Below are 26,763 nucleotides of genomic sequence, written 5' to 3'. Positions count from 1 at the left end.
GGTAAAATGAGAATCATACTCAAGTACAACTATTCCACAATTGATATTATATTGAACCATTAAAAAAAATTTAGGGACAATTAAGGGCAATCAGAAAATAATAATGAACCATGAGTGCCACGCTATATGCTTTTAGATGCCATCGAAATATAAATTTATCAAAAGAACATGTGCGCGTGAAGATCTATGATTTAAAGGTCAGTCAAAGTAAACAGTTGCAACGCAAATTTGTAGTATTCCTATTCGCTAGAAGAACCGTAAGTGAATTCACGGAGATTCCCTAACACAAACAATGGCAAAAAGGCAAATGACCGTTAAGAAAGGTATTTGCAAAGTTTTCTTACGCAACATAAGATAAGTGAACGCAATTAAGCTTAAAGTTCAACGTACAGCAAAATCTTACAATAAACAATGTTCACCTACAGTTTTTGAGTCAATATCACGTGAAAATAATGTAACAGTCATTGAACATTCGACCTGATCGCCTGATTTGGCCATTTGTGATTTCTAGTTATTACTTAACCTTAGGAAATATTTACGTGGACGAAATTTGATATAGACGGTGCAATTTTATATCAAAAATAAAAGGAAATTTAACTAACATTTCAAAAATAGCAAATACATCACATTTTATTAGAAAATTCGCTATAAAACTTAATTATAAAATGCAAATATCTCAAGATTATTTGCGGAATCATATTTTTTTACTAATTAGTGCACGTTTTCCCTCTTGCGCATGTTAATCTATCGGTTTTGAAACGGTGCAATGTCGCGAGTTGTCAGGGATTCAGGGATATCATTATAAAATATCTAAAAATAAATATTTGGGCTGGTATTAAGAGATTAAGAGGGGTAACATGATTTTGCAGCAGTATCTCATTAAATTATTAAGAGGGTGATATACATATTACCTCACTTTCGACTTTAACTTCTTTCTCGTGGGGGCATCTGAAATCGATTGTGTATAAGAAACAGCCCAGATATTTAGAAGATTTAAAATTAGAATAACACTACGTATAGTGAGCTTCAGGCGGATAATCGGAGCAATTGCATCTTCAATTTCACTGAAAATGCCGAAAACGTGATTTGAATCAGTTTTTTGCATTCTGCTAGTAGCGAAAATACTAATTTCTTGAAGAGACTTGAAGAACATACACTTGACAGGTTTTTTAATAACTGGAATGAAGAAAGTTGTGGATTGGAGTATTCCTAAGAAGCAGAAAAATATTTTCAATATTCTAGTGGTAAACTCTCTGACTAAACTCAGATAACTCAAGTGACCGGACCTTCTGGACTGCAGAAAAAAAAGGTGATTGTTCGTAAAACCTCATAAATAAAGAACTATTGCAGTGTTTGGAAGATAACAGTGGTGTCGGAGTCCGAAGATGAAGATTATCTCTGCGAATCAGACGCAGAAAGATATTCAGATGCAGATGGACATGATGATGACCAGTCGATAGGAAATCATAAGCATAAGCAAGTTTCCAGTGGAAGAAACAGGTACATTAAATCAATTCACGTTCAAGAAAAATCAAAAGCTTTTAGTACCGATTCCGGGCAGAGGCAGACTTATAGATTTTTTCAGCCCTCTAATTGACGGCACTTTCTCATCGCAGATTGTAAACCAGACAAATGATTATGCTATTCAAGTTTTTCTTAGTAGTTAAACATCTGCAAAGTCACGTATCACAAATTGGAAGCACCTTACGGTTCTAGAATTGTAAATTTTCATTCCATACAGGTACTATCCAACTTACACGAGTGAATGACTACTGGAAAACCCGCTCTTCTATATACACTTTCCATCTACTAAACTAAACTAGATCTGTGGTCGAATTTTTCAATGCAAACATAAACAGTCTCTATTATCCGGGAAAAGAATTATCGTTAGACTAATCTACGGTGCTATGACGAGGGCGTTTATTTCAAACAATACATACAAAATAAACGCCACAAGTATGGGATAAGGTTTAGATGCTTACAGAGCATGATGGATTGGTGCTGAAATTCCGCGTGTATGAGAGTTCATCAGATGAATATGGCGGAAGTGGACATATAACCAAAGTGGTTATGCACTTACTTGAGAAAAAGTTAAGTCAATGACACGCGGTATACCTTGACAACCTTGATTTAACTACAAGATCTCTGGAAAATGACAACTATTGCACCGCTGATGTTTGCGTTTTGGGACAAAGGCGCGAAAATTATTTTCTAGGATATATCTCTATATGTTTTGCATCCTCTATATACATTTTATGATCTGTACTTCCTTGCATTTTTCCTTAACTTTGCCGGGTCGTTATAAGTTTTATCAGTCCTATCCGAGGCTACTTTCTTCGTTCTCTGAGCAAATGGCTGTTTTACATGAGGTAGGTAGCTAGCCTTGCCTTACAACCCTCCTCTTTTATCCGGGCTTGGGACCGGCTGCATGGTCGTTGAGCTACTCAATCCGCCCAACGGCCATACTGGCAGAGTTGTGACGTTCCGGATATAGTGAGATGGGCCAGAACTAGAAGAAGAGCATGGAGAGATCATGTTAATAGAATGAACAACGATCGACTGGCGAAAATCGCAAAGGAAGAGAGACCCAATACAAGTAGACCGCCTGGAAGACCACCATGAGAGCTGGTCCTCGCAGTCACAACTGCCTCTTTGAAAACACAAGACACAGTCTTAAAATAAGAAGAAGAAGAAGAAGAAGAAGAAGAAGAAGACTTCCTTGAATATTGAGAGGTCAAGTGATCACTAGTCCATTTGACATATCGTGGCCTAAGATGACAATATGACTTAGTATGGCCATAGCCTTGACATCTGATGCATTGGGAAATTTCTCGCCTTTGACTTGGTGGTTCAAATTTGATTTTTTGATGTAGGAGATTTTCTATATTATAGATTTCCCTGTTGTTTGAGGTCTATAAAAAACATCGGTAGTGGGTTTTTGGCTTCAAAGTGCTTCATATTAGACACATGTCACTGTTTAAAGTGACTATATTGATAAAGTATAAGTGGATAAGTCTATTACCGATACTTGTTAGATGAGGATGAATTGAGGTTATACGACGAAAGTGTTTGTAAATTTAATTCAAAATTTATCGATTATATTTTGAATATATATTTCAAAACGTAATATTCAAATTTAAAATCAGTATTCCAATTTGTTGTGGTAACACTAATGAAAAATTTCCATGTTGAGAGCCGAATATAATTTCCAATTTCAACTTGACCAAATAAATTGAATTTTACATTTTTGCCCATACCGACTTCCTGCCAAAAACAGTAACTTACCAACAACCCTTTTCAGGATTAATAAACAAAATTAAAATTACATTGGTGCGAAACAATCAAGCATGTAAAATAATTACTCAAACATGGGGAAAGGCCATAGCTAGAGCTATATAACAGGAAAACAGTTTTGCCAGAAATGTAATTATTTCCTGCGAGTATATATTAATTAATGTCTGTAGCAGTTGGCGACAGCAGGAGGTGGCAGAAACTAGTAGGACTATCGGGAGGATAGAGCCTGCCCGTGCAGCAGAAATACACTTCGACAGCTGGACACTTTCCTGCTGACATGTATTAGATTAGGGTGAGAATCTCGACACTTGCAGAAATAGAAAAGGTTTTTCTGCTTCTCTCGTGAATGTCGCCAACGCTTACAATCTAGCAGGTCGATTAAGTGAGATACAAAAATTAGAACACTTGGAAACTTTTCTCATACAGGGCTGGACAATATCCATTAGGTATATATGTTTTATCGTAACGAAACAATATAAAAATATATTTAGGTAAAGTCCATTAGGAAGGTACGTGAAGTTATGAATCATATTCGCGCAGATTATGACGAATCTTTTCAGTCTGTTTAAAATCGTAGATTCATAAAACCGTTTTGAACAGATTTTATGTTAGTTCAAGTTGAAACAGAAAAAATAAGAGGAGAACAAATAAATGTAATCAATAATTACGCAGTGACCATATTCTATGTCACACTAATACATTATTATATTTTATCATATGTTTAATCTACATAATTAATTAATTTATGCCTGTGCAGGTACAAAAAGCAGCTTTTGATTCACTTATTTCCTAATAACATATTATTATCAATTCACGATTTCAAATTATTCAAATGTTATCACGCTCATTTAACATGTCTATTCTAGGTAAGAAGTCTAGAAAGAAAGGTTTCCAACAATGCGGAGAGTCCCCCAAGATGATGATATTTTGGGCTGTGGTTTCAATTTCTTCATCATTTTACGGAATTTGGAATCAATATCTTTGAACATATTTCTTTAGAACTCACACCAGTTCTCATATTCCAAATTCGTCAATTTATTTGTCAGTTTTTTGTAAAGTCTGTCTGTTTCTATTTGAAGGATACTTCATTGTACCTTGTCCAGGTATTTCATATATAGATCAAACCTTCTCTTCCGTGCAAACTCTATTGAAACCTGGTAAAACTTGCAACCTTCGGCAACCTGATTTAGGATGCCCAATATCAGAACCTACCAATCTGATTTTAACGTAGTCTTTTGAACGTGGAGTCAACACAGCTAAATTCTAATTTCTAAAACAGTTGGTGATATTCATATTGTGGCTTTTAAACAATATTTTGCAAGTCAGTTTTCTCATTTCCTTGATTCCAGTCTTATTAGAGCAAAAAAGGTTTCATAATATAAATAATCTAACAGCTATAAGATTGTAAGCCGAATTATTGAACTATCGAACCAACTATTTTACATTTATCTGAAGCTTATGTAAATGAATTTGCAAGATCCAGTCAACTGATTGAAAATACTATTTTTATTATAAATCGTCCTCTATTAATGGAATTGTTAATCTTTTTATTTCTTGGAATTGGAGTTTCAACAGAGAAGCAAACAAACAGAAAACTAACAGGAAAATTTCTGAAATTTTTCTGAGTAATTATCATAGATCAAAACTTTGTTAGTAGCTGTATCTTAGCGTCATCTTTATAATTTTTCATCACTAATAGAAAGAGCTAGCTAAAATTGAATATATAAATGATTCGAATAACATTGTATAAAACTTTGAGCCAGATCGTCATTCGAGTTTAACATAGAAACTATATCTGACTTGTATCAGTTCATTTATCATATAATACAGTCAAAAAAATATCCGCAGAATAGAGGTGAAATGTCACATGAGTTGTAACTTTAATCCTCTCATATTCGAGTGAAGACATTTCTCTATATCGCACCATGTTCCTGACAACTACGCTGGATTTGTATTTTCATTATGTTCTCGACAACGCTTCTCATCTATGGAAAATCGAAAATCGAAAGAATAAACCTTTCTCTTCCTATATATTCCGATAAAACAAAAAATCTGAATCGAATTGAGTAGATGTCCATATAGGGAACGCTTTATATTTTAAGAAACAAGAGAAATTCAGGAAGATCAACCACCATCCACCATTCTCATCGTGAAACATCTACCACGTGAATAGGGTGGATTTTCAGTGGCTTTTAGATTGATCTCACTCAAAAATTCAATGTTCTACTATACAGTGTGTGTGTATTATAACAATGCAACATTATCCACAAAAAACTACAAGTGAAATTGATTTTCATAATTCTGTAATACAAAAAACACTACATACCTAACATACGGTTCTACTGGTGAGTAGGAATAACATAAAATGTATGTATATTCGATCACCTGTTATTACTTTAGAAAATATACGAAGCTCATCAACATTTAACATGTCTAAAGTTTCCCGAGAGATTCATTTTGACAATGAAGAATAAAATTTTCTGTTACGGATCCAACACCAAGAGTTGCCTCGACAGCTTGATGGGTGTATCTTGGATTTTTTCCGATCATAACTCTCACTTTCCTAATATTTCTAATAGTGAATGTAGACCAAATCTATTAGCACGTGCCTAATCACCGTCATCTTCCAAATTCGCTATAACAGCGAGATAAAGTTGCTTGTAAAGAACTTTCCCTATTCAGTACTCATTTGTTCGATAAATCCATAATTCGGCAAGATGTATATACCACTATATAATCTATGGTAGCAGCAGCATAACTGTACTTAGATTCCTTTATTCCAATTTTATACCTTTGATTCAGCGTTGTTCACACGTTTCCAAATAAAAGTTGCTGTCTTTCTCTTCAAAATAGGCATATGTTTATAGGATAACATATTTATCTAGTGAAAATATCTCTCATACTAGTGAAACTTCAAACTTATGTAACAGGAAAAATTCGCTGAGGGGCAGAACTGGTGAATACGGTAGGTGGTCCACCAATTTGTGGTAAAATTTGTAAATTTTAGACATGGGAATCACCAAAGTATGAGTACATTTGTTTGTCTGATCGAAACACACTTCCTTTTTTTCTTCAAATGTAGTAGTTTTTTTGCAATTCCTCACTTTTTCGGCCTATGAAACCGTCTTTGTATTTTTTGGATCATGTACGGTATTTCCAATTCGCTGTTTGTTCATGTTAGGGGTGAAGTGATTTATTTGGGTTCAACGCTAAGAATCGGACTCATTTTACTCAAGTTTACACATTTTTGATTCTTCAGTCAGTACATGGAAAACGTGCTCTTTTAATATGATGATAGCTTATTCTATCTTTTTAACCTTACTCCGATGAACGTCAAGTACCGTTTGGTGAACTCTTTAGATGAATTTTTAGCGGTCCAGAACTGAGTCGTTGTACACAGTGTCTAGCTTCATTTCTATTGTCTTCCAAAATGTTGGTTAATGACAATTCGATACTTGATTTTTCCATTTTCATAAAAAAAATGAATAAAATACCTCACTAGAAATTAACCCTGTAAATAGCATAAACAAGAAACGACAGAATCAGGGAGATCATGAAGGTGCAACACACGATTACGGAAAACATTAGGGTGAATCAGTTAAGATGGTACGGACATGTCCAAAGAATGCCTGAAGACCGCATACCCAAACAAATCTTAAATTGGGCACCAAAAGGAAGAAGAAAGAGAGGAAGACCAAGATTAAATTGGAGAGAAGGTATCGAGAAGGATATTCGAAAGAGAGGATTGAAAGAAGATCGAGAAAAATGGAAACTGGGAATCGGAAGACGGCGAAGAACGTTTTAACCCGATTAATATATATATATATATATATATATATATATATATATATATATATATATATATATATATATAATAACATAAACAACTTACCGATGTTTATTAAAAATATACATTAAAGGCGCCAACAAACATCAAACGATTCGGCGTATTCGGCAAATTCTAGAGCTCCATTCTAACAGGACTGGACCGGCTTCACGGCCCATATCATGGATTTGTTAGTATCAATACATTCTTAAAAATAATATGCACATCTTCGATAACATTAATAGACAAAAAACTGCTGTGAATAGCTAATGGCATTGTGAAAAACTATCATCCAAAACACCATATTCAAATGAAATTTTTTTACCGTCGAATTTGTAATTCTAAGTGCAATATTTTGTATTTAGAAGTCGACAATCGACCTTGTAGCAACTCGATTTTTGTTTCTATCTCTTCTCTTTCTTTCTTGCTTAGTGCAAATACGAAATAGGTGGAAGGATATTGTGATTTGACGTCAAGTAGCTTTACCCAACGGTAGTACATGGCATAGTGGAGCCGAATGACGAAATAGCGAGAAAAATTCAAAATCTCGAGATTGACGTAGAAACCTGGGGCTGTTCTCATTCGACTCAGAGCAAAAAATACACAATTAATTTGTTTTTATAGGAATTTTGAAGAAAGTTGAAAAACTGATGAGGAATTGAAAGTCTATTGGCCAGAAAAAAATTCAAATTGAATCATGCTTACAATTAAAAATTCAATGAAGCGGAGGAGTTTGTAAATAATGAAACTAGAGGTTCTAAGTAAGTCAGAAGTTGTTCAATTTGAAAAGAAAATCGCGATTTCAAATTCAAGGAAACTAACAATTCCTTAGTTGCATCATGGATTTCCGTGGATACTTCTCAATAGCCATATCTGCTGTTTCTTTTGAAAAGAGCTGCAATTTTTCTGGATCGTTCATACCATTGCTATTTATGACTTTTAGTATGGCAATTTAAGCCAATTGTAACGCCAAAAGTGAGCTCAACATATCAGAGGAAGCCGAAGCTTTTTCTGTCATCACAATTGTATTCAATGCTTATTTAAAATTCGTAACTTATTACGTTATAAAGCCCAGTGTGACCAAGGTGTGGCTTGGCCATCGTAGGACAGGGAAACATTTGATGAATTTTTCCTCCCTCTTTCAGAAATATATATCTCTTATATAGAAAAGTGTGTAATTTAGTCAAACTCTTATTATTCTGACTAAATTATTGAGAATACCCATGAAATTCAAATATTTGCTGCTCTGGCACCACTGTGCACCGTCCAATTACTATCTGGGCAAATCACTGTAAAATTGTAGAAGAGCATCTGATACAATAACATCAAAAACTCATATATTTCACTAAATCCAGTATATATAAAGTTATAATTATGCGGTCTCAACTTTATTTCATCAACTAAACAGTAATCTAAATATTAGTGAGTTACGTAACTTCATAAACACACTGTGATGAACGTGCTATGTCCTATTGTAAATAGCTGTAAATAAAAATACAAAAACATATTTTCCACATGAACTTCTTGCCACCCAAGATATCACACGATATTCTTCACTCGAGAAACAAAACGTTGGAGTTGACTGGAAAATTGTTTCGAATAAAAAAACATCTGGTGCTTGGGTCGTTTATAGAACATAATTTCATTTTCTTTTGAGACGCAGCCCGGTGGTTTATGAAGTCATGACATCGCGGTGCCAGCCGGTTTTTGAGCTTTTTGCTTTTTAAGTATCCGTTTCAAAGATCTAACCGACAAATTATTAACTTTTTGTTTAGCTTTACGATCAGAACACCCTACCAACATAATGAGCGTCAAAGGAAAGAAACATGACAAATGTGAATTGGAAAACAATTTGTAATACAAGAAGAAATAACAAATATACAATTTAGATGGTACACAGAACAATTGTTGCTTTATCAATTTCACTTTAATTTATAATTTGATAAAATGTATAAATTTAGAAATTAGAGAATTTTGAGGTTACAAAGTTTGTGTATCTTACAAGAAAAAGTGACGTTAGAGTTTAATGATATTGTGCAACAGACAACTTCAGAGAAAACAACTATTTTGAATCAGATTCTGCTAATTCACTAATTCCTTCATTATAAGCCACTGACTTATATTTCATTGTTTTTGATAATTTCATTACACTGGCCTACACGATTTTTTTAACACAGTTCGAACAACAACTATTTTTATAATACTAATACTGTGCAAATAGTAGGAAAAATATCCATAAATTTCTAATGTTTTTAATGGTTTTCAATTCGCGTTACGCGTTTTAGCAGGTACTAAATTTTCTTAGCGTTCACTAAATTGGCCTGTACTTATTAGCTGAAAGATTATATAGAGTGAGTTATTAATTCCCTCACTAAGTTCATATTTAAGGATGCAGTGAATGGTTCTACGTAATTGGGAAACTTTTTTCAACGATGAAAAGCACGCGCAGCAGTTACAAAATTTCTTCACAACAAGTTTTGTTATATTTTTTGAGAATTTCTGGTCAAAAATCAGAGTATTGTTCCTGAAAATGTAGGCAAGGCTTACCTCATGTATTTTTTCGGCCTAAGTCTGTTCCTCAAAATGCAGACTTACTGGTAGTTGCGGCACCTTTGAGATATTGCTTTGGATATGGTGGAGATAATTACGCACCGATTCCATATGCCCTGCTGGCTAGAGAGCCGGCGACTACATTTTCAAAAAGAGTTAGGGTTATTAAAGCAATAGTCAGAACTTGAATCCTGTTCTAAGGAGTGGAACCCCCTTCCAAAGAGACAAAACTAGAAAATAGAAAGAGCCATTATGTTTTTCAACTTTTATAGTATAGAAAATTCGTTATGTGCCTGTAGTGATATCGAAGGTTCAATGCAGGAGCGCAGCATCAAACATTTTCCTTGTGAATAGTGCTGATTCGTAAATTCATGAAAATATAATTTTGAAGCTACGTTCTTACATAATATTACTTGCGGTATATAGATCCGTCTCTGGTCGCTTGACCGCTGGTGACGAAAATTGGGTCCTTTATGATAACTCGAAACGCATAAGATACTAGCTTTCTCCAAATCAATCACCACGAAGTACTGTTTATATCTCGTGTGTTTGGGGTTTATAAAGTAGTAATGCAGATCTTTGAACAACACAATGCAACACCGTACTGTGTAAGAAGAACCTAAAAAAAAACCAATAGCTAGGGAAGGGCGATAACTCCTCACCCACCATACTCGCCCATTATCGTATATTTTGATTCAATTTATTACGATAGTATATTTTAGTAGTCAAGAATTTGGTAGATTTCCGAAATGCCACATATTTTAATCAAAATCTAGCAGATATTTTTAACGGAGGTGAATGAAGCTTGTTATAAATTAAAGTTTGATTTAATTCGAGAAAGCGACACGCTTTTAAGTCTGTTTTTCATTTTATTCCATCAAAAATAGTGGTGAAACGATTTTTATTCAGTGGAAAGAAATCCAATAATAACTTATTGAAAAGTTATACGTATCAATAAATGTATGAAAAGCTTTAATCGAAACTTAAAAGAGAACAGATGTTATTATTGAAAATGATCACTTAAAAATGTTGATTAAAATTTTTAGTTGAGAAATCAAGTCGAAACAAGCTTCAACAGCTAAATTTCAAATGAATTATTAGAAACAAGTACGATATAAATCATAGAACTTCAGGAAGAGGCAGCGTCTAGTTAGAGGCATTAAGGAAACCGCAAGTCTTGTAACCGGCAGATAGTAAGCAACTTGCGAGAAACTTTGTGTGCCAGTTTATAGGATGCCCTCTCTGATGCTTTATAACGTTACAAGGAACTCGCTTTTAACTATAATATGGATTTTGTTTCCGTTAATGTGTGTATGCGATGCAAATATGATTTAAACCGTATGAAAACGTTGATGCATGAGGTGCTTTCAAAATTTTCTAAGATTTAAAGTAAAAGACAAATATTGCTGCTCTCGTCATATCAAATAAAAATCAGAAAACCCAAATTTGTTCTTATCTGTCCCCTACGATCAATATTGGAAGACCTATGAATCAGAAATGGTATAAGACTGGGAAACTCAACTTTGAACATTCGACGGTTCACTGGAATTTATCCATGACTGTGTGGCCTAGCTCTGGTCAAAAAAGATTTAGAATAGTGGAACGATCACAGATACTAACGTAGAGTAATGAAGTTGCATAATTCAGGGTTTTAGGGTACTGACCAGCTATTTTCATGAGAGTAGTTATCTTGGTGGTAAGTAACAACGTAGATTTTAGACGTCTAGGAGTTACTACGCTGGCGACGAGCTGAAAACAATAATTGACTTTCAGATGATGCCGCGAATCTTTCAATACAACACCGTGGTGGATTTGAAACCGGAACTTTGAAGGAAAAGCTGGAAATAAATTGATTTCAACTTATATATTGAAGATAGCAAAACCGTTATACTAACAGAAAAAGTGCTTGCGGCATTGTCAAACATGAAGAAAATTAATATGTCGTTAAATGTTTGACCAATTTAAGTTTATACACCTCCCAGCGATGGTCTACCTCTTTAACTCTTCCAAATCATACTCTTTCTCCTTGAAATAGACACTCAGGTATGCGTTAACGCCCTCGTCTAATGAAAAGATTTCTCCCAGAAATGAAATGTTCTTTATTTCTACCTCCACCCCATCAAAAAATAATGTATAATACTCTTCTGTTATTGTTTTAGTTTTTCCAAGACAATTGATGAACACTGTCGTCATAAATTTTTGCATTTACATACTTCGAAGCAGGTTTGTCTCTGAAATTGACAGACTTTGCTATTTCCTCGTTTCATAAGTGATTTGGAGGATCCAAGTTCCATCTACAATTATGAGTCGATATAACATCTCCGACTAATTCTGCTTAATCACAGCAAGAAAAGCCTGAGAAAGGCTCATTTAAATAGGTTTTTGGTCAAAAGCTTTTGACATCTGTGTACTGATATCTTTACACGTTGAGGACGGATACTTCTCAAAAAACCTTCGTATAACAAGGAAAGTAAGTGATAAACTATAGATGGAAAGTAAAAATAGGGAAAATGATAGATAAAGGGAACTTATTCTTGAAATAGAACATTAAAATCGTGTTCTTATTTGTTGTGAAGATAAAATAATGAAAGAAATAAATAGATGATAAAACGAGAGGAAGAAAATGCAGCTTATTTCATTAATATCTTTCATTCATTGAATATTGAGATAAAAAGGCACGTGTAAGAATTGCTCATATTTGAATTACAGACATAAGTATCCTAAATCTTGTTTTTTTGGATCTATAAACTCTTTTGTAGAATCAAATGAAGTCAATATTATTAATAATCTAATCAACATTCACTGGATGATTTATAAACATTTTTGTTGTGTACAATTCCAAAATAAATCATTATCAATTCTCCAATATCGTGAATGCTATTTTAAGAACCCCTTTAAACCTGTTGCTGAAGGGATTACTCAAGAAAGACATGGACTTTATAGGGACAAGGGAGTTATCAACACACAGTTTTCGTCTTTATTTTTATCTTTCCTTCCACGCATTCTTAGGAATGAGTATAAACCGAGTTTACGGTGATAAATTACTCAAACAACGACCTCACTTTCTCTTCGGTCTTTAATATTCACCAGGAATCTATTAATGTTTTGTCTACGCACGATTTCGGGCTAGAACTTTGTTTTACAAGAATCCAGATTAAGTGAAAACCATTTAGAATGTCTATTTTCTGAACCCATCACAAAATAGTGGTATTAACTTAATGGGACAAAGTTTTATTAATTCATTGGATAATTGGTTTGAACTTTGTTATTGTAGAAATTAAAAATTTATAATTTGAAGCGCTTCTTTATCTCTTTCTACCAATAATTATTTAATTTCCGGGCGGCTCTCAACAAAATATAAATCATGGACAATGAGATATTGGAAAGAAAATATGCCTCCATTTAATAGTTGATTTTTTCTATGACTATTGATCTCATCTTGTTCTTCATCATTTGGATTCCTAATATTTATTGTGTGAGCAAATAATATCATGAATTTTCACAAAATTTCAACGGTGCATTCGACCGATGCGTTTAAATATTATAGGTGAATTTTTTTTTCATCTTTTTTCTGAAAATTATTTATCTCAATAAAACAAAAATCCTTCGCCATCCGCCTGACTGATGCCTGAAGCATGGAATTCCAAACTGCCTTTTTAACTTTTCTAACTGCATGAAATGAAGTTTACCTCTCTCCACCTTCCACAGTTGTTTTTTGACACTATTTTCTCACTTTTTTATCCATCGACGCGACATCTCGAATCGAATTAACTTAAATATTACACTTTGTATTAACTCAATATTTACGATGGTGTTCGCCCCTTTGTAACTAAGACACGCCCTCATAGATATTTGTAGTTTCTATTGTCTGAGTATTGAATATTTTTGTTGAGTACAAACTTATAGATAAAAAACAGAAAATCTAAGAGTGAAAATTTATTTAAAACTTTCAAGTCTCCTTCTCATGTACTGAGCCAGTTATATGACCTCAGGTTACTTGCGGGGATAGGTAAAGTCTTTATCAGGTCGGAATATATTAATGCAGTTCCATCTTCCAAGCCACTTCGGTATAATATTTTGGACAATATCTAGCTCTCTGGCTTCTTCTGCTGCTGCAATTTGAACAATGGATAAGTCATACTTTCTATAGGTGTCTGAAACCTGAGAAAGGAAGTTTAAATTATACCCTCTACAGCAAGTGTCTATGAAAATATTGTAAGTCAGATGATCCTTTGTCTTTTCTGAGTATAAATAATTCGTTTCACCTAGAGTTCAATCTGGGAAACGATGTCTTGTATGGTTACTTTACTCTCTACAGTAATGTGATTCATCTGAAAGGAGCTTCTCTTTAAACAACTCAAATTCATTTTTATTTACGACTGACGTCTTGATATTGTTTAGAAAAATTGTTTGCTCACATCTCTTTCTAAACATTCTTCGCCGGGTAAATAAAACATTCTAGATTTTCCTTTTCCACTTTCTACGTTTTTGTTGTATTGGTTTTGTATAGTTCCATTTGGTTTCTAGTAGAATGAGCACCTACATATATATTGAAGGCTAGCACACTTCTTCGTTTTGTTCTGAAGGGCAACGAATATTTTACGGGCTCAGAATATGTGGATAATGTTGACTCAACTTCCTCTGATTATTCATATCCACTTCTTCACCTTAAGAGATGAATTCAGGCTCGGAATGTTGGAATGGTTCAAAATTTTTGGTATTTGAACAGAAGTTACGAGAAAATAACCCAGGTGACCAAACTAATGCGATCAATATATATCAATTGGAACTGTTTGAAAAGATGTTCTAAATCACTCCATAGTTTGGATGTCTTCAATTTCTCAATGCATGTAAGAAGAGTAATAAGTACCTTTGACGTAACAAGTTATGTAGAATGCCCAATTTTGAATTTGTTCTGCGTTAGTCAGGTTTCTACACCTGTAGAAAGATGTTTGGAATAATTGGAAGCTACAACCGAAGGTGTGCAGCAATAATATCATAACCTATGGCTCATAGTGTGATGAGAATCTACGAGCAACAATACAAACAAAAATAATCTCATGAGAATAGCACCTGCAACACCTGCACAAGCAACAATATAAGCAAATCCAGCCCTGATGGAACCATTCAGCGAAGAATACTGACTATATGATCACGAAAACTAACTTCAAGGAAAGGATAGAAGAATGGGATTAGAAATTTATCATAACAGATAGTGAAATCTCAATCTCAAAGTAGAATAGGAGTCGAGCTAAACATCCAAAAGTCATACAAACTGACAACTATTTGAAATATTCTTCAAGAGAAAATTCTCGCAATAGAGAAGGCTACCAGACTGTTATGGACATGAATATTTATGAAACAAACAGTAAAATAACAATCTACACAAACGGCCAGAAAACTTTAGGAACAATAGCATTAAAAAGGACAGAATAGAAAGTAATAATAATTTATCAAACTTTTCTGGCTTAGTGATAATGAAGTAAGCCTCTGTTGGGTACATAGACACTATGAGATGGAAGGAAACTTTGAGGTAGATAGGCTTGCTCAGGGTAGGAAGAGGGGAGAAAATACCAGAAAGGCAGTAACTGTGCTACTACCGATGGAATTGTTAAAAGATTCTAGTTTCAGGAATCAGGGTAAAACATCAGGATATATGGTCAAACAGAATGATTGGGATACTTTGCCAAGAATCGGTGAAGGGAATACAGAAAAGATAGTAACATCCAAGGAAATGGAAAACTATTGCAAAGAATGTAACGGAAAGATGAGACTATCCGACATCGGCTCTGCTGGCCTCTCCGTAAAATACTGGGGACGACAACGTAGATGAGTTATAATGGGGAACAAACTTACCTTCTCCAGTATTGCACTTTGAGCCTCGTTTGTTTCTGTAATTAGTAAATTGACGTGATCAAATACAAACCCATTTGAAAGTTCAAGTTATTTGTATTCATATGTTATTATGTTGATAGGACTTTTTAAAATTTTCTTCAATTTCCATAATAGAAGAAAATTAACTGTCCAGATTCTTCTCAAGCTATTTAGAAGCAGGATCAACACAAACGGATATAGAATGCTTAGGATGCAAAAGGATGCTTAATATATTCCGGGATACTGTAAAAACGGAAAACTAGAAGACCGAAAGTCGTTACATGTGTCTCAGATAATAGAGAAGAACGAATATGGATAAATACATGGATGCTCGCGACGTTTCCATGATAAATTCACCCCTTTCGAAGAGACGCCATACAATTTGGGCAAGAATTTATTTTAATTTGATGCCTTTATAGGCGCCCAGTCTATTTTTATTCATGATAACGCTAAACCATATCGAGCTGCGTAGATTTCATAAGAGATGGAGGATGAAGATTTCCATCATTTATCGCTTCTACTTGAGAAATCTGAATTCCTATAAAGCATGTTTGGAATCAGGTACAAAAAGTCATTGATAACCACAATCCGCGACCAACTTATACAATTCATGTCACATCTTTAGGCAGAAATCTTACAAAATTTATAGGACAACTTGATCAAAAGCCTGCGGAAAAGATGTGGTTCAGTGTAAATAAAGATGACACTGAATATTAAATATGCTGTTTGAATTTTATTGTGAATTCAATTCCTTGATAATAATCTTGTTATATAATTTTATATTACCAATTCATTTGATATTCAGTATTCTGAGATTAGAAAACAAGATTTTATGATTCGTTTTTGGCAGTTGTTACTTAACGAATATCAATGAATTTGTTTCAAATTTTAGTCCAATCAATATCCTCAACTTTTGACTAGCTATTTATAAATTGTTTAATTTGTAAGATTCTTCACTTCATACGCTCAACTACTGTAAATAAATTGAGGTAATAGTCATTAAAATTCATATGAATCACTCTGTACTGGGAAGTTTAACAATTCCATGTAAATTGAGTATCCTCGGCAGAAAAGAGAACACGAGAGATATCAGAAGACGGCAGTTGAAAATAGTGCTCGAATTTCGAACAAGAGAAGCAGATGAACTAGTTTTAATTAATTAATCAACCAATTCATTCCGTTAATCCATTTCGAGAGTGCTTTCCTTGCAAAATTAGGGAAATTCGGTGCTGTAGATTATGCAAAATATCTTTTAATTTTTTTTATTATCTTCTTTCGCTTTCATAGCGACTTTATCATGATATTCAATAATATAAACAAATCAATATGAGATGGGTAATTTAGTATACTAGAAATACCATAAAAAATATTCTGATGGAAAAAATAGAATATGTAGCTCGTTATAATGAATAGAAAATGATTTTTGTACGTTAAAAATAGAGAAAGTGAAAGATTTTGACGTAGAATACTGAATTGCAAAAAACCAAGTAGAGACTATGTATAATTCAAGGTGTCATATATACTGCGATACAAAGCATTTACTATTATGTGTTGTCTTATTGCCTTGGTACTAAGGATGCTCAGTGTTCATAGCTGATCTATTAATCACACCCCTTTCAGAAAGTTCAAGATGTGGATCTCGCTGACGAAGATCTTCGTTTTTTTATTTCATACGATCCCACATATAATGTTCTGTTAGAAGATTCTCGCACTTCCAGATAATGTGGAAATAGCTGAAGCTGCACAAGCTACCCTCTGCTAAATCGAAGGTATTAGGTTAATAGTCTTAGAATGTTCTCATTTAGGTTAATACATTCAACATATCTTTGTTGGTTATAGATTCCCAGGAGTATCTTTATCATTATCAAACCAAATCAAATCTCATGAGATTGGAGCTTAGAGCTGTACCTAGCAGTCGTAAAAAATGATAATCTTCTATTTGTGATACTTCCTTCCAAAGATAAACTGAACCCATGTTTCACATACTTAAAAAATACTTGGTCTATTGCTTAAGCTATCAAAGAGTTTGGCTCTTCTATTCCAGTTTTGTCCACTGCTTTGAAGTTATCCTGTACCATTTAATGGTATTTCTGTTCATTCCTAATATGACGGTTCGATCCCATTCACTTTCACAACTAAGACTAATAGGTAATTAAATTAGCAAAATTGAAAAGTACAATCTTGGATTAAGTGGAGTACATGACGTGGTGAAGACGAAACGATTCAACTGAAAAAACAATAGTGGAGGCAATACATGCATACTGTCGGGAACATTATAAGAAAAGAGAAGCTACTTTAGAAAAAGATATTCAACCTAATTATCTGAGGAAGGAAAAATTGTGCAGTTAAGATAACAGTTACAAAAAAGTGGACCAAACAAACACTGAAGTTGCTGTGCTTTATGCAGTATACAAGACAACTTTCCGAAAATATTATAGACTATCATAAAAAGAAAGTCATTATAGATTCCTACGACTGAGATCAACCATCCATGAAGCAAATTCCAGCCAATAGTAATGGATAAAGCAAAGTGTCGTTTCCCCGGACTACTACACATTAATTATAAATTAAATATATATTGAAGTAGAGTGACTAAGTATTCCAATTTCTCAAAAATATTGGTTCAGGAGAAGGTATACAGAGTACACATTGTGCTCTCCTGTGCTATAAGTGGAAAGAGTTCCCAGATGTTCAGCAAAGCCAGTGAATATTTTAAAAAGTAGATGACCACTCACAGATAATTCATAAGACGTAGAAGTTTCAACATAATTTTATTGTTTATTACGTAGAAAATAATATTCAATACCTACTGAAAACTAAGATACTTATCTAATAACAAAAACCATTTACTTCACATGAATATTAATACTCAGTAGGGATATTAACTGCATCATTCAGTTTTATGTATATCATTTCGCTGATAGATCTTTTTCAATATTTATATCCTTATCTGGAATTTTCACATCATCAAAATTAAAGTTGTGACCATCGGTGAAATGATGTTGGGTTGAGTTACATCGGTATGACTAAACAGTACTTGAAATCCAGAATACACCAACATAAATATAATGTTGTCGAGAAAATAATAAGAGCAAAGAGATAATTTATGGAGAATATATTCACTGCGACCACCTCATGCCACATCAAAGTCTTCATTTCTCAATGATCAGATTGGAACAAACACCATACAAAAAGTTGTCACAATAAGTTGACTGAATTGGTATGTTTCTAAAACAAAGTTTTAGATGGTAATGAATAATCAACCAGAATAGCTCTACCAAGTGCTAATAATATAACAAGTACAACTGTCACAGGAAATACATTATAATAGAAGATAAAATCTATTCATTTTATCCGCGAGTAGACTCGGATGGCTTACACTTTTCGATACCCACATGACTAATTTTGTAGATACAATAAAGTAAATCCCTCCAAAATCGCCAATAAACGATTTCACCTCTTATCTCTCCCCAATTAGGTGGGAACAGCCCCTAAATTTACCACTAACATGTTTAGTTATTGAGATACTTTTCTTCTGAGGTTTGACAGCACAAATTTCGGACAAAAGGGATTAGAACCAGATACATGCAAGAAGTAACTATATGTTTTCGTATTTTGTTCCTATTGTCGATAATTTTTATCCAAGAAAGATGATTTAATGGTGATATTTCAATCAATGATAGATTGGGACAGTAATTTAGTCTAATATAGTGCTTTCTCTTCTAGGACAACAGCAACAATTCCATTTCGCCTTCGGTCAACGTCCGTTTCCTTTTGCAGCCTCTGACCCTTTATCAGGATTTCGAATGCCACCAATAGGAAACTGTAACAGTAAGTTCAAAATTATTCTATTATTTATGTTGTATCAATAATTAACAGCTATATATGATGTGAGTGTTGGGAGTGATGATTTATTGTTTGATGAAAAAAATGCGAAAGGAACGAAACGAGTGGAGCAATTTCTCGAACAAAATGAATTCACTTTTGACCCAAATTTTATGGAAATATTTTTCCATATTTTGATAATAGAATGGAGAGAAAGATTCGAAAAAATTCATATTTCAATGTCTGTTGTCAGATCATTTTCTCGACGTTTTAAAATTTATCAAGAGAGTAATACGTAAGCATCAATATTCATCTGAATAAAATAAAAATCTCTTTATACTTTCAGTCTATCAACTGGTGTCCTCTTACTAAATGTACTAAATTACACTTAATAAACTGATTTATATTAGGAGCATTAGTAGTTTCAGACTAGTGGAACGTTGATAGCAGAATATTTGACTACGACTATGGAATTACAACAGAACATCTTGCTTTAGAGTTTATCTGATTCAGAATCTTATATGTCTTCACTAGTATTCATTCAAATCTTTAATCAGTTTTACGGTGTGTCAAACACAATTATCCCAAATATTTCCAATACACATTTCCAAGACCCTTTCATAACCGTATTGGTCCCTACCAAAACCTCTCCTTCCCACGTAATCTAAGATCATAGAAAGATTGGTTAAAAAGGCTTTTATCATTATATATAAAATATATAAAATACTTACTACTCTTCAATTTGGGTTTTTAAGTAACAAATGCACCAATAATTCTATATTTTTCCTCCTTAATAATGTCTACTCTAGCCTAAACAGACCTCACTCTACTGCAACAACTGTTTGTGATTTCTCTAAGGCTTTTTATTGTGTTAATCATAATATTTTAATGAACAAGTTGCAGTACTACGGTTTCAGTGGAACACCTCTTACATGGTTTAAGTCATACGTTACTAACAGAAGTCAGCTTGTAATGGTTGATACAACGATGTCTTCTTGCAAGCTAATAAAATGTAGAGTGCCTCAAGGCTCATTACTAGACCCTATTTTGTTTCTTCTGTTTATAAAGGTGCAATCCCAATCTTCTCTGTTTCAACATTTCTAAAACTACAGTTGTATCATATAAAAATACATTGCAGCCTTTTTTATTAAATAACACCACCATCGACGTCGTTGAATCTATAAAATTCTTAGGTGAATAATTCCTTGAAGTGGGAGTTGCAGATTGACGTCTTATCTAAAAAATTAAGTTCATCCTGGTTTGGGCTGAGAGCAGTTTCCAAATAACTGAACTTATCCACCTCCTTGACAGTTTATTATTCCCTTATTGAGTCGCATCTCGGATATTCCTCTGGTGTCACTCAACTACAAGAGAGCTGTTAGATTTTTACTAGGACTAAACAGCAGGTCTCAACGCAGAGACTTCTTTAAAAGATTAAAAATTCTTGCTCTTTCTTCCTTATTTATCTTTGAATCCGTTTGCCTAATTTCAGAAAGTTCATTGCGCATCTATCCACTTAGGAATGCAAAGCATGTCCTTTACCTACCTACTCCATCTTTAGAATTAGTTGAGGGCTCAATATTTTACATTTTAAAAAAATGCACAATCACTTACCAATTGAAATCCTGCAATAGTTTGAGGGTATATTTACTGGAAAATGCATTCAACTCTGTAAACAACTTCTATACTAATAATATTCAATTCCGCGCATGAAAGAAATGCCACTTTTTCGGAATATAGGGAAATAATGACGTGGCAATTTGGAAGTAATACCAGGTAATACCATTGATTATCGAAACTCAAAATATTAGAAAGAAAACCTATCTGCCTTTGATTCTAATTGACAAAGTAGTTTCTTTTCAGTCTTCTAGGTTGCCCTCGTTTTAGTTCATGAAAGTTTTCCAGAATTGAGGAATCATCGTGGCGTCGCAGGCTTCTAAATAAATTTATTCCACTGTCTAAAATCTAAATATAGGTATGATTCGGTATCAATACTAAGTATATAAGATACATGATTTATATGCCATAAATTATCATCACCCTACAACTTACAACCCGTCATAAACATCAATCGATACTTATGGTAATTGTTATTTACATCCCTCAAAATGCGTTTAGACTGTCTTTATTAACATTTTTCTTTAAATAGAATGTTGTCAAAATTTAATTCTCGATGAACCAACTTAAATCGTGATATCTCAAAAATATGTTCCTTATGTTTCAAGTGGAGAAAGTCGTGAGATTGAAACAAATAAATGGAATATTCAATCTAATAGAAATAAATAATAAAACGTCCTATTCGGAAGGATCCTCTTTTACGGTCCAACATATCTAATTTAGAGGTACCCTTTTATTTTCCCCAAGGGATACACATTTCTAAATGAAAACAAAACCCATTCATTCTGAAACGTACTGATTTGAATGTAAAGTGTGTTCTATCTCTGCTCTCAGATATACAAACAGTAATGCTGGATATTCTCTCTAATCTGTTTGTGCATAAATTTGCCATATATGGACTGTTCAGATTTAATTAATAAGAAAACGGCATAAGCGTGAAATAAGATTTTCTGCGTTATACGGTGAGATTTTATTATTTCCCCAATTTGTATATTTTATAAAGTACCTGTAAATTTCGCAGCGATAATTAAAATATTTGACTTACAATGAATATTATACAAAACAATTTTTTTAATCAAACTAGCTTACACATTTTGACGTCGCAGGTTTTCTAAAAAGTGTATATATTCACTATTTTAGATTTTCTATTGCGAATAAAGACAAGAGTGTGGAAGAAGCTGTAGAATTGTTCTACTAGGATGATCGACCGTCTATATCAATATGACGCAGTAAATTCTAATAGTATCTAGGAATTGATGTGTACGTTAATTTAACAGAATTCAACCTCACTGCTATCGGTTTGTTGTTTACAAGGTGCATGTTTCATTTTGTCTGTGGGTCAAGAGGAACAAAAAACATCATTATGTAAGCACAGAATAGCTTATTCGACACTTTATACATTAAACTTGTAAAGGAACTTAGAACTAATAGTGATACATTTCGATATTTTCCACCAATATCTCCAAATAACAAAGAAGGAAAACTGGGAATATTTGTTGGCCCACAGATTGGTAGATTAGAAAACATCCTCAGCTTAAAAGTTTCTCATCTATCAATTGTAAAACTGCTTCGAGGTAATTTGGGAAGGTTGTCGAAGAACTTGTAAGAAATAAGAATAGTGAACATTATAAAGATGTTGTTGAAAGATAGGAATGAATGTGTGATTTAATATTCATTTCCTGCTTTCACATTTAAAGTGATACTCGGAGAGCGTTACAGGGATTTTGGGATAAAAAAATGTTATCTGATCACTGTTGGTTCATAATAAGAGAAACTGTCCTAAACAAACTACGACAAAGAGATAAAGTTTGTCATATTCTCATATTTTTGCATGGTGCAAGTTGATCAAGTTTTATGATATCTTGTTTCATTGGACCTGAACAAATTATATGAATAATTTTTATTTCTTCGAAATTCTCAATTTATGTCCATACAAAAACACCCAAAAGCTTTGTGGATGCGATGGACGATCAGATTTTATTGTTAAAATGGAATGCATTATTTTGTTCACTTTTGGATTATTTCATTTGGCAAGGTCTTAGAATCGAGATTTCGTTGTGTCGCATTGTCCCATGACAATAGTTAGCCGTGTATGTCACTAAGATAGATCCCAGAAATAAACATGTATGTTTAGTTTGGATTATTTGGGTGTTTTTGGTATGATACTGCTCCAGCTACCGCATTATTCGGGGAATAAAATATGGGTTTTAAGGAAGAATGATGTAATAGTGTGTGATGTCTAGCTGATGTCAAGCTAAAACAATGAGACTTTCAATAATGGACAATTAAAACCAGGGACAAAATATTCAAGGTCATGTGGAGAAATTGGAGAGAAACACACTTTATGGATGAAATATGAGAACTAATAGAATAGATTGGCACTCATAACAAGATTAGATCAGGTATCAGAAAACAATTTTGCAGTTTAATTATGTTAAAAAGATGATGTAACACAGTGGGATTGGAGCAAAGAAATGATCTCTCAGTGAAAATACAGGATAATTTCCAATTTAATTGCGTTGATAAGTAGTTTCACAATAGATCCTTCTATGTCATCTGTGTCTTCTTTCACCTCATACTATTTTTTGCAATGGTTGTCCATTTACGTACATGTTATGTACAATATGGTTTTGTAGTATTTTTCTAATATTATTTGAAAAAAATACATTATTTAACAATTTTGCTAGGTTTTTAATATATAACAACAGCACTATTTTAAGAACTAAACGAATAGAGTTTTTCGCTCAATTATAAAGGACTGCCATAACTAAATAACAATAATTTGAATTTGAAATCCGCCACCCGCCACCGTCAACAAAAAAAAAACGTTGAAGAGCAAAGTAAAAAGCAATTAATTCGTTTTTGTGGCCTGAAATGGATTCAAAAACAGATGAATATAACACACGTTGGGAAGGTTGTATAGAAACTTGATATGTGATCCAGTGACGTACTTCTAATAGCAAATTGAAGCATTTGAATGATATCATCAAAAAAGTGTTATCGAATCGAATTTTTGTTGAAAGAGTTAAATCTGCTAAACTCCTTTCCACGTGAATCTGCGCGATCTTTGTTTATATAATGAAGTATACTTTTTAATAGAAAAATTACTCAACTGCTAAAGAAATATTTTATTATTTAACGAAATCTCCTAAACGTTGACTTAATTTTTTTTTAGTTTTTATATTGTAGTTTCAAATTGACGAAACATAATGTTGTGATAATATTCCACCTACCACTGACAATAATTTACTAGGTATCATCTACATCTGGGTTGAAGTCATCCAATAGCTCTCGCATATTTTTTGAATTATTTTTTCCATCAAAATTCTATAGCTTCCGAACTAAATTGATTTCATAATCAATAGAAAAAGGGTAAAATTTAATGGTGTTAGTCTACATCGTTTTCAAATCGAGCACAGATCGTTCGCGATGCTTCTACCCTTGCACGCTTTTGGTCAACATTCAAACATTTGAGGACCCATTTTCTCATGCCCAAATTGACGTGAACTATATGATGAACGCGTTCGTATGAAATATTCAGTGCTTCAGATATCCGTTTAAGCCCAATTCGAAATCATGTCATGAACTGCATCGATACTTTCGGAGACTGTCACAGAAACTGGTCTTCCCGATCGTTCATCATCTTCAATAGAAGATTTACGTCTTTTGAAGCTTGCAGTCCAATATTTCACGGTCGCATACGAAGGACATCGATCATTGAGGGTATTAAGCATACCTTCGTAAATCTGCCCACTTCTTACCCCTTTTAAATACATGTACTTGATGATGGCTCAATACTCCAATTTTTTGATTTCCACAATTTCGGTGGACATCTTTTAATTTATTGCGTAACTCTCGTTTACTTTTTTGACGTCAAACTTTACACTGACACTTCTAATAATTTATTGTTCTTTGCTATGGTAACGCAATAATTTGTTTATGCATGGAACTGATCTAGGCTAACTAGGTATCAATACATCCTAGTACTTATTTACTACTAGCCAATTTCACGGAGGGGTTTCAGGTCCAACGAAGAGTTTATTCGCCCCTTCTTTAACAAGCCTGACTACTGTTTTACTTCCATATAAGCTGGCATACTAAACTGTCGAAGGAAATAGTACTTTTAAATGAGAGATTTCATATTGTTTTCATCAATTCACAGTTATGTTACTTAATAGCTATTCCATAGTCTAGCTTTAGTGATATCGTGACTCAGTTAATTACAAAATAGACATGAGAATAAACGTGGTAATGAATTGCTCTCCACGTATTATAGAGAGTATGCTTGCATTGTTTTTACAAATTTTGAATTGATTCGATTCAATTATAACAATTCGCTAGAAAATGAAAACCAAAACCAAAAATTCTGAGTTTCTAAAGTTCTCCAATAAACTTATAACTGTGGTAATTATGTGAATTTCTCAGATATAACGGGAAATCCCCTATGATATTGGTATTATCGAAGAAGAATATGATTTTTTAATGTAAATACAATAGTCTTTGTCGATGGACAGCTTTTGAATTATAGATGTGCTCGGATGTTTATTTCGGTTCCTTGCCAAAACAACAAGAGCTGTCCAGAATTATCTCGATGTTTTTAAGGTAAAAATCTGCTTCATGAAATGATTGCGACTCGGAATTTTCAGAAGCCTATGAATCTTGATGATCCGTGGCCTGGAATCCACATCAGAGTGATTTCAGAGATTGGGCACTCTGGTGTTTGCAATGGGCTGCACATGTACTATGTGTACTATGAATTAAAAGTTTGATATCTCAAAGCAATGTGGCCGTAGTCTTATTATATAAAAAAAAACAGTATCTTCAAAGTACGTCGTTTTGATGAAGTACATTATTTCGAATTTGATGTTATTTCTGGCGACAATGGCATACCCAAGCTTCATCTACTATGACATGTAAAGGAAATAATTCATTTTGTTCATATTTGAATATATACAAACACTCATTTGAATTATTACTGCTACCGAAGTTTTAATCAGTATTAAGCGATCAGTGCACCAGCATAGCAGATATCTTTTTCATATGTTACGTGGAGTTGTACAATAAATGACAATCCCAGACATTCAGCATTATGCTAGCTTGTAAAAACCGGTCAACGAAATATAACATTATTGCTAAAAACACATATCTTGAGAGAGTTTTCTAGACAAAAAGGATTTGGTATGTTACTAATCATGTATTGCAATTATTTTGGTGTCTTTATATCTATTTCCTATTCTGGTTCGTTCCGCGAAAGGAGAAAAATGAAATTGTAAGGAAATTACCAATAATTCATCGCATTTTTCTGAGAGTAGAAGATATACACATTTTTTTAAACATTTTATATCAATTCCTATGACTAAATTGTTTCACAGAACACTTTACGAATATGACTCCGGAACAAATTGAGCTCGTTACTCAAGATTAAACTGTATGGACAAAATAATATTTTTTAACAGGTTCTTTGAAGGTAAAGATCTCTAAGCTCTTCTAGATAAGTGTGTAGACTCATCGTCTCTATCCGAGGTATAAATCTTCTTCTAATAACACATTCCAATAATCATTCTACTTTTTTCTATCGTTACTATTCAAATACTGATAATAATTAAGGTTTTAACTGCTTTCACCTAAGAAGTAAGCAATTTGTCCTTATCGGAAACTAACCATAATTCTGCAATAATGTCCTACGAATATAGGGTAGAGATCATTTGGAGAATTTCCATCGAAAATTTTCCATTTCAATCTTCACTACTACGAATTTATTCACTTTCTTTGAACAA

At 33.4% G+C, this 26,763-nt stretch overlaps 1 protein-coding gene across 1 annotated transcript in view; it reads left to right on the top strand.

Annotated features, from left to right (window-relative positions):
* Positions 1-26,763, top strand: part of LOC130443180 (runt-related transcription factor 2) — a 59,877-nt gene that overhangs the window by 24,506 nt on the left and 8,608 nt on the right. Inside the window, exon 3 of the mRNA XM_056777688.1 lies at positions 19,256-19,375. Within this exon, the coding sequence (XP_056633666.1) occupies positions 19,256-19,375 (120 nt within the window). The remainder of the gene's footprint in view (positions 1-19,255; positions 19,376-26,763) is intronic.

Source organism: Diorhabda sublineata, chromosome 4, assembly GCF_026230105.1.
Source record: "Diorhabda sublineata isolate icDioSubl1.1 chromosome 4, icDioSubl1.1, whole genome shotgun sequence".
NCBI lineage: Eukaryota > Metazoa > Arthropoda > Insecta > Coleoptera > Chrysomelidae > Diorhabda > Diorhabda sublineata.
This window is presented reverse-complemented; position numbering and strand designations above follow the sequence as displayed.